Source organism: Chiloscyllium punctatum, chromosome 2, assembly GCF_047496795.1.
Source record: "Chiloscyllium punctatum isolate Juve2018m chromosome 2, sChiPun1.3, whole genome shotgun sequence".
Taxonomy (NCBI): domain Eukaryota; kingdom Metazoa; phylum Chordata; class Chondrichthyes; order Orectolobiformes; family Hemiscylliidae; genus Chiloscyllium; species Chiloscyllium punctatum.
Window position 1 is genome coordinate 48,164,806 of NC_092740.1, and position 13,245 is coordinate 48,178,050.

Here is a 13,245-nt window from a genome sequence, read left to right on the forward strand (position 1 = left end):
ATGGTGAAGTAGTTCTTGTCTCAGAGTCTTTGCAGTCCTAATTAAAGAAAGCATACTGTAATTGGTTTCTTATCCATTTGCAAAAGTTAACCCATGATAATTATTAACCCATAGTTACAACAATGAGAAAGCAACATAATGATATCTGACTCATTCCAGTAAATAAATCTACAGGTCACAAAATATTCATTTTTCAGAGCACAATTCAATTGTGGCTATATAAGATTGATAACTTGTCTTACTAATAAATATTAGGAGTATACTTAAGAGGAAAATCAGGAGGGCAAAATGGGGACATGAAATAGCTTTGGCAAATAGAATTAAGGAGAATCCAAAGGGGTTTTACAAATATATTAAGGACAATAGGGAGAGAATAGGGCCCCTCAAAGATCAGCAAGGAGGCCTTTGTGTGGAGCCTCAGAAAATGGGGGAAATACTAAATGAATATTTTGCATTAGTACTTACTATGGAAAAGGATATGGAAGATGTAGACTGTAGGGAAATAGATGGTGACATTTTGCAAAATGTCCAGATTACAGAGGAGGAAGTGCTGGATGTCTTGAAACGGTTAAAGGTGGATAAATCCCCAGGACCTGATCAGGTGTACCCGAGAACTCTGTGGGAAGCTAGAGAAGTGATCACTGGGCCTCTGGCTGAGATATTTGTATCATCAATAGTCACAGGTGAGGTGCCGGAAGACTGGATGTTGGCAAACGTGGTGCCACTGTTTAAGAAGGGCGGTAAAGACAAGCCAGGGAACTATAGAGTGGTGAGCCTGACCTCAGTGGTGGGCAAGTTGTTGGAGGGAATCCTGAGAGACAGGATGTACATGTATTTGGAAAGGCAAGGACTGATTTGGGATAGTCAGTATGGCTTTGTGCGTGGGAAATCATGTCTCACAAAGTTGATTGAGTTTTTTGAAGAAGTAACAAAGAAGATTGATGAGGGCAGAGCAGTAGATGTGATCTATATGAACTTCAGTAAGGTGTTTGACAAGGTTCCCATGTGAGACTGATTAGCAAGGTTAGATCTCATGGAATACAGGGAGAACTAGCCATTTGGATACAGAACTGGCTCAAAGGTAGAAGGCAGAGGGTGGTGGTAGAGGGTTGTTTTTCAGACTGGAGGCCTGTGACCAGTGGAGTGCCACAAGAATTGGTGCTGGGCCCTCTACTTTTTGTCATTTACATAAATGATTTGGATGTGGGCATAATAGGTATAGTTAGTAAGTTTGCAGATGACTTATACACTTATACACCTAGGGAGTGTTGCTGAACAAAGAGACCTTGGAATGCAGGTTCATAGCTCCTTGAAACTGGAGTCGCAGGCAGATAGGATAGTGAAGAAGGCGTTTGGTATGTTTTCCTTTATTGGTCAGAGTATTGAGTACAGGAGTTGGGAGGTCATGTTGCGGCTGTACAGGACATTGGTTAGGCCACTGTTGGAAAGATGTTGTGAAACTTGAAAGGGCTCAGAAAAGATTTACAAGGATGTTGCTAGGGTTGGAGGATCTGAGCTACATGGAGAGGCTAAACAGGCTGGGGCTGTTTTCCCTGGAGCGTCGGAGGCTGAGGGGTAACCTTATAGAGGTTTACAAAATTATGAGGGGCATGGATAGGATAAATAGACAAAGTCTTTTCCTTGTGGTCGGAGAGTTCAGAACTAGAGGGCATAGGTTCAGGGTGAGAGGGGAAAGATATAAAAGACTGTTTCACGCAGAGGGTGGTACGTGTATGGAATGAGATGTCAGAGGCTGTGGTCGAGGCTGGTACAACATTTAAGAGGCATTTGGATGGTTATATGAATAGGAAGGGTTTGGAGGGATATGGGCCGGGTGCTGGCGAGTGGGACGAGATTGGGTTGGGATATCTGGTCGGCATGGACAGGTTGGACCAAAGAGTCTGTTTCCATGCTGTACATCTCTATGACTCTATTAAAACAAAACAGAGTTAATTGTGCTGTTCATCCAATTGTACATTTGATTTTTAATAATAACTATTTACCATTACAACCATACTTCAATTAAATTCTGACTTGTTGATGGATAATGTAGACCAAAAGCTTTGTCACAGTAGTACAATAGTACGTTACAGGAGAATATTGAAACGATGGGATTATGATTGAGAGGTTATCAGCTTGGTTTTACCACTAGGCCACTGTCTCCTCAGCTATAAAGTAAGAGCTATAAAACAGCAGGTGGCCTTACCTAACTAAAGAATTAGACATGATGTTCACAATGCTTACAAGAATAAAGGGGGCCCAGAAAGATGTTTTTGTTTTGAGGCTTAGATTTAAAATAGTTTGAAAGTGTGGCGATTAGAATGAGGTTGGCCAGGCAGATTGCGTCAAAGCTTTTCACTGTGCTTCTGCACACGTGACAATAAATTCAGTTAATTTCAGTTTAATGAGATCCCTGATTGGTGTTGTTAACCTGGGCCAATCAGGGAGACCTGGCTGACAGGAGTGTCAGAGAGTCTCCTCACTCTAGGGATTGGCACTGAGCTAGTTGGTCAGAGTCCATGTACTGTGTTCGTGTCAATAAAGTTGAGTTGGTGGTGGGATACCGGCCTCTGCGCAATTATTTCGGAAAGCATTCAGGAAAATTATAAACCACACTTACTATTTATTTTTTGATTTGATCAAGTAAACAAAGATGAATTTAGCTAAATATTGATTTGAGGACATCATAAAAGATGGGACATTGTGGCACAGTGGTAATGCTACTGGTCTAGTCATTAAGAGGTCAGGCTAAGTGTTCTGTGAGTACAGGTTTAAACTAAATTAATGAAATTTAGAATGGAAAGCTAGTCTGGTGACCATGAAAAAAACATTAATTGTTGTAAAAACTCAACTGGTTCATCAATGCCATTCTGGGATCAGTTATTCTTGCCAGGTCTGGTCAACATGTGACTCTAGGTCCACAGTAATATAGTTAACTCTTAGCTGCCCTCTGAAATGGCCTAGCAAGCCTCTCCGATCATGGGCAGTTAGAATGGACAACCAATGTTAGTAGTGCCAGTAACCCTGTACATCCAATGAAAGGTTCAAAATTGGTGAGGCTACATCATTTTGGTTCTCTGGTTTCAATTTACCTGAGTGTTGGTTGAGAGAATTAATTGCGACTTGGAGCTGTTGTGTGTAATTTACAGTTTATTGAGAGAAGTTAGCCAAATTAACTGACAGTAGATCAGCATAAGCAGAATACAAACTAAATTCACCATTCACCTGGTGGAAAACAGGTGAGGATTAATGACACAAAGACAGGAAATGCTGGAAAATTTCAGTGTGTCTGGTAGTGTCTGTGGAGAAAAATCAAAGTTAATCAGTGACCCTTTTCATTTTTCATTTCAGATTTGCAACATTCACAGTTCTTTCAGTTTTTTTTGTCAAGTGGAGATTAATTTCAGTTGGAATCTTGAGGAAACAGAAGTTATAAGTTTGCATATTTTGAAGCAAGTTGGAGAAGTCACATTGGCCATCAGTGTGTTATTGAAACAATCAGCTGAATTACCATGGAAGTGTTGAAAAGTATTGAGAAAAAGGGACTAGACATCCAAAATAAAGAAGTGGTGAAGGAAAGGTTTAGCTCTGAGAACAGCTGGACCTGAGGAGAATTCTCTAGAGGATGTGGCATACTCATGAGTAGATCCTAAAAGAAAATAACTTTAAGATTGATTTCTTATAAGAAAGTTGTTGCAGAAAGTAAAAAATAAATCTGGGGTAGTTGTACACGTTTATTATTAAGTTGCTATGCATGTAGTATTTAAAATAAACTGTTTTGTTAAAGAAAGTGAAATCTGCAGCAGAATTGTGTTAGTTAAAATAGGTTATTTGGATTTCTTTGAAAACGTTCACATTATCTAGCTTAATTGTAACAACGAGAATGTGATAATTGAGAAGTTGCTGGCTTGGGAGCCAGTGAATGTTAAATGACCTGTTAAACTGTTTACGCTAGTAATAGCTTCATGACATTCCATCTATCCCTGGTTTAATTTCCTTGTAACCTAAACAACTCTTGCTTTTTATCTGTTATTGATGTGGCGAAATAAGATCAAAAAGGCAACCTCCTTGTGAAGGTAGAATGACAAATGTAGCAAGAAGAGAATAGAATATTTAATGCAGGAACATAGAAGCATAAGATTTAGTAACAGGATAATTAATTTGCCTTGTTGAGCCAACTCTTCCATCCATTAAGCTAATTGTTGGTTAAGTTGTGGTCTCAGCTTCATTTTCCTGTCTGCACCTCACACACTTGGCTTGACATTCAAAAGTCAATTCGACATGACCTTTTATAAGTGTGAAGCCCCATCCTCTACTACCTTCAGAGGAAGAAAATTCCACAGTCTTTGGAAAGGAAGTAATTCTCGTCAGCCCAATTTTAAAAGGAAATCATTAATTCTTTATCTATGTTCCCTAATTTTAGTCATTCCTCCCCCCCCCCCCCCCCCGCCACCTAAACAAACACATACACATGCATCATGCACACAAGTGCATGCAAGAGTAAACATTCTCATAGGTCCCACCACCTTCAAAGATGGTCTCAATATTCCACAAGTTGAAGTCCCTCTCTCCTGCACCATCTCTCCAGCCATGCTTTCATCTGGGCTAACTTCCTATTTCTATCCTCACCAGCACACTAGGTGTAGTCATAGAGTTCTACAGCACAGGAAAGGCCTTTGATCCATTAAGTCAAAACAACTGTTTAGCTGTTCTTGTCCCATTTTATTAGCCCTTGGTCCATAATCTTGTATGCCTTGATATTTGCAAATGTACATCTAAATACTGGGATTGTAGTGGTGCAGTTGCAAAGTTCCTGCCTCTGAACCATGAGGCCTTGATTCAGATCCAGCTTCCTCCAGGGGTGTGTATTAACCCTTCTGAACAGGTTGATTTAAAAATGTCTAGATGAAGATGCGACTTAAATGTTCTGAGGGTCTCTGCCTCTACCTGCCTCACGGGCAGTACTTTCCAGAGTCCTGTTATCCTCTGATCAAAGAAATCCTTACATTCCCTGTAAGCCTCATGCCCCTTACCTTTAAGGTATCCGCGTGGTCATTGAAACCACCATCAAGGAGAAGAGTTTCTTCCTGTCCACCCTATCAGTGCCCGTCATAACTTTATATATCTCAATCATGTTCACCCCTAGTCTCCTCTGTTCCAAGGTAATCAATCCCAGTCTATTCACTCCCTCTTCATAACTAAAACTCTCCAGCCTAGGCAGCATCCTGGTAAATCTTCTCTGCACTCTCACCAATGCAAGCATTACCCTCCTGTAATGTGAATTCCAAAACTGCCTACAATTCTCTAGCTGCGGCCTTACCAACATTTTACACAGTCCCAGCATTACTTCCCTACTCGTAAACTCTGTGCCTTGGCAAGTATCTCCTATGCCAACTCAACCATTTTCCTACAACTTGAGAGACCGATGGACCTGCACACCAGTGCTTCCCAGGGTCCTGCCTTTCATTGTGTACTCCCTTGCCTTGTTTGTCCTGTTCACGTGTATCACCTCAAATTTTTCCAGATTGAATTCCATTTGCCACTGACCAGCCTGACTATATCCTCTTGTAATGCAAGGCTTTCCCTTCACTATTTGCTACGAAACCAATCTTTGTGAGATTAGCGAACTCACTGATCAGTCCTCCCATATTCCAATCTAAATCATCGGTATATACCTCAAACAGCAAAGGTCCAACACTGATCCCTGTAGAAACCAACTCTCTTGGCTTTAAAAGCTCTCCTGGCTGTATTTTCAGAATTTCCCTCCTAAACCTTTTCACACTATAACTACCCCAGCCAATAATGGGGAAGGTTGAATTCCTTTTTACGTTTTCACTTTGCCTACATATCTGCACTGCAATCTCTCGCGGGCTGTTGGGGCCCTATAGTACATTCCCAGCAATGTGATTGTTTCTTTTTGGATTTTAAATTCTAGTCATATGGTTTCATTTGAGGAGCTTTTTCAGATGTCTTCCCTCGTCACTGCTATAATTGATTCCCTGTTCAACATGGTGACATCTGTTCCTCTTTTACCTCCTTTCCTGTCTTGTCTCAAGACTCTGTATCCTGGAGTATGGAGCTAATCCTGCCCTCCTCTCAACAAAGTTGCAGTGACAGTAATGATGCCTTGTTTTAATTTGTGTCCTCCACTCATCTGTCTTGTTTATCAGGCTCATAGAGTCATAGAGATGTACAGCATGGAAACAGACCCTTCGGCCACCCCGTCCATGCCGACCAGATATCCCAACCCAATCTAGTCCCACCTGCCAGCACCCGGTCCATATCCGTCCAAACCCTTCCTATTCATATACCCATCCAAATGCCTCTTAAATGTTGCAATTGTACCAGCCTCCACCACATCCTCTGGCAGCTCATTCCATACACGTACCACCCTCTGCATGAAAAGGTTGCTCCTTAGGTCTCTTTTATATCTTTCCCCTCTCACCCTAAACCTATGCCCTCTAGTTCTGGACTCCCCAACCCCGGGGAAAAGACTTTATCTATTTACCCTATCCATGCCCCTCATAATTTGTTAACCTGTATAAGGTCACCCCTCAGCCTCTGACGCTCCAGGGAAAACAGCCCCAGTCTGTTCAGCCTCTCCCTGTAGCTCAGATCCTCAAACCCTGGCAACATCCTTGTAAATCTTTTCTGAACCCTTTCAAGTTTCACAACATCTTTCCGATAGGAAGGAGACCAGAATTGCACACAATATTCCAACAGTGGCTTAACCAATGTCCTGTACAGCCGCAACATGACCTCCGAACTCCTGTACTCAATACTCTGACCAATAAAGGAAAGCATACCAAATGCCGCCTTCACTATCCAATGGATGGAAAGGATAGACCAGATCTAAAAGTTGAAGTTCTAAATTGGAGAAAGGCCAATTTTGACGGTATTAGGCAAGAACTTTCAATAGCTGATTGGAAGCAGATGTTCGCAGGTAAAGGGACGGTGGGAAAATGGGACGCCTTCAGAAATGAGATACCAAGAATCCAGAGAAAGTATATTCCTGTCAGGGTGAAAGGGAAGGCTGGTAGGTATAGGGAATGCTGGATGACTAAAGAAATTGAGGGTTTGGTTAAGAAAAAGAAGGAAGCATATGTCAGGTAAGACAGGATAAATCGAGTGAATCCTTAGAAGCGAATAAAGAAAGTAGGAGTATACTTAAGAGGGAAATCAGGAGGGCAAAACGGGACATGAGATAGCTTTGGCAAATAGAATTAAGGAGAATCCAAAGGGGTTTTACAAATATATTAAGGACAAAAGGGTAACTAGGGAGAGAATAGGGCCCTTCAAAGATCAGCAAGGCATCCTTTGTGTGGAGCCACAGAAAATGGGGGAGATACTAAATGAGTATTTTGCATCAGTCTGTGGAAAAGGATGTGGAAGATATAGACTGTAGGGAAATAGATGGTGATATCTTGCAAAATGTCCAGATTACAGAGGAGGAAGTGCTGGATGTCTTGAAACGATTAAAAGTGGATAAATCCCCAGGACCTGATCAGGTGTACCCAAGAACTCTGTGGGAAGTTAGAGAAGTGATCGCTGGGCCTCTTGCTGAGATATCTGTATCATCGATAGTCACAGGCGAGATGCCGGAAGACTGGAGGTTGGCAAACGTGGTGCCACTGTTCAAGAAGGGTGGTAAGGACAAGCCAGGGAACTATAGACCGGTGAGCCTGACCTCGGTGGTGGGCATGTTGTTGGAGGGAATCCTGAGGGACAGGATGTACATGTATTTGGAAAGGCTAGGACTGATTTGGGATAGTCAACATGGCTTTGTGCATTGGAAATCATGTCTCACAAACTTGATTGAGTTTTTTGATGAAGTAACAAAGAAGATTGATGAGGGCAGAGCAGTAGATGTGATCTATATGGACTTCAGTAAGGCGTTCGACAAGGTTCCCCATGTGAGACTGATTAGCAAGGTTAGATCTCATGGAATACAGGGAGAACTAGCCATTTGAATACAGTACTGGCTTAAAGGTAGAAGACAGAGGGTGGTGGTGGAGGGTTGTTTTTCAGACTTGAGGCCTGTGACCAGTGGAGTGCCACAAGAATCGGTGCTGGGCCCTCTACTTTTTGTCATTTACTTAAATGATTTGGATGCGAGCATAAGAGGTACAGTTAGTAAGTTTGCCGATGACACCAAAATTGGAGGTGTAGTGGACAGTGAAGAGGGTTACCTCAGATTCCAACAGAATCTTGACCAGATGGGCCAATAGGCTGAGAAGTGGCAGATGGAGTTTAATTCTGATAAATGCGAGGTGCTGCATTTTGAGAAAGCAAATCTTAGCAGGACTTATACACTTAATGGTAAGGTCCTAGGGAGTGTTGCTGAAGGCTCCTTGCATTAAAATAAATACCATCCAATCTTGCCAAACTCATTTGTACCTGAACTGGCCTAGAATGTCTGTGCCTTGTTGTCGCTTCTAATTTTGCCTATTCATTTCCTCTGGATGAACCATCTCTCAAGATCCCACTCCCCTTCCAAGTTAGTTTAAACTCTCCCCAAAGGCACTAACAAACCTGTTCCCAGGATGCTGGTCCCATTCTGGTTCAGGTGTAACCCTTCTGCATTGGACTGGTCCCACCACCTTCAAAAATGGTCTCAATGTTCCACAAATTGAAGTCCCTCTCTCCTGCACCATCTCTCCAGCCATGCTTTCATCTGGGCTAACTTCCTATTTCTATACTCAATAGCACGTTGCACCTGAAGTAACCCAGAGATTATAATCTTTTGGATTCCTAGCTTCCTAAATTCTACTTGCAGGGCCTTATTCCTGTCTCTACCTATGTTGTTTGTACTAATACGTACCATGATTGCTGTCTGTTTGCCCTCCCCCTTCAAAATATCTTGTAGTCATTCAGTGACATTCCTGACCCTGACACCAGGGAGACAACATCCTGGGGTCTGTCTTGCAGCTGTAGAAATGCCAAATGCCAGTCTCTTCCCCTTACAATTCTCCACATATTTATCTGTTCCAGATTCTATATTATAACACAATCACCCTTCATTCTTCTAAGTGACTTTAGATATAGTCTTTCATATTTTTTCATAAAATACACCCCTCAGCACAGGAATAAGTCGAGTGAACGTTCTGTGAACTGCTTCTAAAGTAATTTTATCAATTTTCAAATAAGGAGACCAAACTTTATATAATATTCCAGATGTGGTCTCACCAACGCCCTGTACAGCTGCAGTGAAACCTCCCCACTTTTAGAATTCTGTAGCAATGCTGGACCAGCCTGCCAAATTTATTTTACAATCTGGCTCAGGATCAATAATTTTTTCTTTGTATGTTGGGAAGTGAGACATCAAGGATTTTCTAAGAGAATGAAACTACAGGATTCCATAGTTTTATGCAACGAATAATAAACTCTACTTCACAATGTTGGAACAATAATACATGTACAGTTTTTATATTGTAACACCCAGAATTAGGGCGTGGTAAATATGGATAATTGGGATTTATGCTCCATAGCATGCATCAGATTTTCAACACTACTCTCAGCTATACTGAAATATTAAAGCTCATGGACCTCTTCAGAGGCAGGCCTTCACAGCTTTCCCCTACACAGAACCAGTGACCTTCCCACTTCTCCATTGCCCAGGACCTCTTCTGAATTCGGACTCCAACATTTAGCTGTCTACTAATTCCTAAAACCTCCCTCCAAATTCTGACAGCACTGATCCATTCAACTGCTCGAGTCCCCTACACTGAGTCTGTGTAGCTCAGCGACCTGTCCAGCAGCCCAGCCAATTGCTGTACTCCAATTCTGGCTTACTGTTTGTCCAAGGAGTAGCCACTGCTCCCGCTGATGCTGCTGGGACTGAAGGGCTCAGCAAACGTTGGATTGGCCAGCACTCCTTGGGGGCAGACTTTGTCCTTTGGAGAGGTGGAAGCCCTAACTGCACGCAGTTAGCTGTCCAATGAGCATAAAATGCAGGTGAGCTGCTATGATGAGCTGAGGTAAGATTACCCCGATGCTCTGGCGGTGAATGTGTCACTGTTACCTCACAATATTGCAGCCCATGGTTCTGACTAACAGCGAATGGATCGTAATTCAACAGCAAATAGTGTTAGTTACAATGTGTTGAAGAGAAAAAAAGTTCTAAAAACTTTTTACTGCGGCAAGTTGTCTTGTTGTTTTGAAACAAGTATCCCCTGAGTGGTTAATTGGATTGTTCAACTCTATAAACTTATTTCAAATGTAAAATATTAAACATTATAGATAAGGTATTTCAAAACAACCCAGAAAAGCTGGATTAATGAGAAGTAAATTTGAAAATACAATTAGGAAGACTTCCTTATTCAGAGAGTGGATATTGAGAGTAACCTGTTAGGTGGAAAAGACAAATTAAAGTATTTGGGACATAATATAATTGGGATCTATAATCAAATAATTAAGATGTGTTTGTGTTACTCACAGACATAAACTGAAAAATTTCTAGATTTTGGGTAGTGATCTGTCTAATGAATTGTCCTTATCTAAAATGATTTTGATAAGCACTTTAAAGCACTATGCTGGCAAAATATTTATACACAGTCTGGTGAGGCCCAGTGTGAGTTCACTGTAACAAATGTTCGACAGTGTAACTTTCTAGTCTGTTTAAAATCAGATGTTTCTTTCCAAGTGTGTGGCAGTTCTATTTTAATCCCCTCACACCTGTTTACAAATCTAGTCAGATATAGTGTAACTGTTAAATTGTGTTTCGTAATTAAATGGGTCCACCGTACATATAAAGTATCATTTAGCCCCAAAAAAATGCATGAACAAGTTTTGTGAAGAAACCTGAGAACAAGGATTACTTCGATCATATAGTGTGTTTGGGCACACTTTGACAATAAGTAAAAATGTCTGTGTACTTATGCAAAAGTATTTTAGCTAAGTGACACTGAGGGAGATAGATTTGGGTCTTTTCATTCTGCACTTACTCTGTTACAAATCATGTACAAGAACTATTCACCTTTTAATTCCAGCCATCTGTTTTGGTTGTTAGCCTGGGAGAGGATTATTAACACATGCCCTTTTAATCCTGTAGGATTTGTGGAGGAGCTGCAACCAGAGATGATCACTTTTCTGTATCAACTGACCCAGGGAGCTGCTGATCGCAGCTATGGCCTGAATGTTGCAAAACTAGCAAGTATCCCTGAAGAAGTGCTGAAGAAAGCTGCTCAGAAATCGAAGGAGTTGGAAAGCCTAATGAATGTCAAGAGGTATAATAAATGTGAAATAAGCAATATTAAATATAGCTTGCAGAAGTCCACAAAATTAATTTCTGCCAATTATTATAAATCATTATTTTCCCAACGTCTTGCATAATGTTCCCCAAATTGCAGTCACCTGCATGCATTTGACTGAATACAATTTTCCAAACCTTGGTTTGATTTAATTCTGAAATGTATGGCCATTTCTGATGCTTCTTTGAGTATTTTCTCACATCAGTTTAGTCATTGGTGTTTCACATCAGAGCATTATAAAGGTCCCATTTGGGCAGCATTATGCTGGCAACAAGTAAACATATCAGACTTATTAAAATTAAATATTTCAGTTTAATTTGTTTACAAGGGCTAGATACTGAGCTGGTCTGGAGCACGAGCTGATAAAATTTAATTTTACAGCAAAGCCCAATTATTGAGCATCTATGTACTCCTTTCTTATTCTTTCCCCATACATTTAATTCTTCTTGCCGCACATTTGTCCATTCCCCCACTATTATGGTGTTTGCTTCCAGTGGTAGTTTTCATTGGATGTTACATGTCCCAACAATCTCTTGCATTAAATACTTATCTGTCTTTTATGGTTCTTAAATTTATGCTCTATAGTTACCAACTCAGCAACTAATGAAAATTCTTTATCCTTATTAACCTTGGACAGAAGAGTTCAGAATTTGGTCACCTGTGTTCAATTTGTACTTAACCTTTCAGCATTAATGAGAAAAGTTTTTTTTAGTCTCTCCAAATTAAAATGCTGGATTTTGAGTCTTTATTCAGTTGCAATTTCCCAGTGTAGATATCTGCAAAACATTTAAGCAATAATCAAGTTCAATGCTACTTGATTAGATTAGATTAGATTCCCTACAGTGCGGCAACAGACCCTTCGGCCCAACATGTTCACACCGACCCTCCAAAGAGAAACCCACCCAGACCCATTTCCCTCTGACTAATACACCTAACACCAAGGGCAATTTAGAATGGCCAATTCATCTAACCTGCAGATCTTTGGACTGTGGGAGGAAACCAGAGCACCCGGAGGAAACCCACGCAGACACTGGGAGAATGTGCAAACTCCACACAGTCAGTCACCCGAGGCTGGAATCGAACCTGGTGCTGTGAGGCATCAGTGCTAACCACTGAGCCACCGTGCTGCCCCTGAGTTTCTTCAGTTTTTGTATGAGGTTTAAAAAAACATTGTGCTAGATGCAGGCCTTGTCCAAACAAGTAGCTGTGTCACCATGGACTCATTTGTAGGTCTCTTTAAAAAGTAGGCATGTTCTTTTGGGCACAAAGGCACGAATTAGAAGGGTTTTTAAAACTTTTAAGTGTGCACTTCTCTAATTTACTAAGAAACTGACGACTGTCCCCTAATATAACTAAGAAATATTCTTATTGTTACTTAAAAGTAACTGTCAGTCATGTAAAATCTGAGGACTCACCACACTCGGAAAGTTCTGCATTGACAGATGAGTTTGAATGGAAACTCAATAAAAATTTCTAATAACAACTGCAATTTTAGATCACTTTTGTTAATTCCACACAAAGGATAAAATTAAGCCCCAGATTTTTTGCTGCAAACCATATTAATTTCTGCAGAGAGGGGACTAGGCTTGCAGATAATATTGATCTGTGATCATCTAAAATCAGAATCCATATGGACCACTTGGCATGTGATCTGATTAGATTACTTAGTGTGGAAACAGGCCCTTCGGCCCAACAAGTCCACACCGGCCCACCGAAGCGCAACCTACCCAGACCCATTCCTCTACATTACGGGCACCTAACACTACGGGCAATTTAGCATGGCCAATTCACCTAATCTGCACATTTTTGGACTGTGGGAGGAAACCCACACAGACACTGGGAGAATGTGCAAACTCCACACAGACTGTCGCCTGAGGCGGGAATTGAACCCGGGTCTCTGGTGCTGTGAGGCAGCAGTGCTAACCACTGTGCCACCGTGCCACCCAGTGAAGGGCAGTAGATATGGCAAAAGCTAAAGACCCTGACAACATTCCAC

General features: G+C 41.3%; 1 protein-coding gene across 1 annotated transcript in view; it reads left to right on the top strand.

Moving 5' to 3' along the window:
- The window catches only part of msh3 (mutS homolog 3 (E. coli)), a 281,291-nt gene that overhangs the window by 242,940 nt on the left and 25,106 nt on the right, over window positions 1-13,245 (top strand). The window contains exon 23 of the mRNA XM_072582322.1: window positions 11,051-11,225. Coding sequence (XP_072438423.1) covers window positions 11,051-11,225 — 175 coding nt within the window. The remainder of the gene's footprint in view (window positions 1-11,050; window positions 11,226-13,245) is intronic.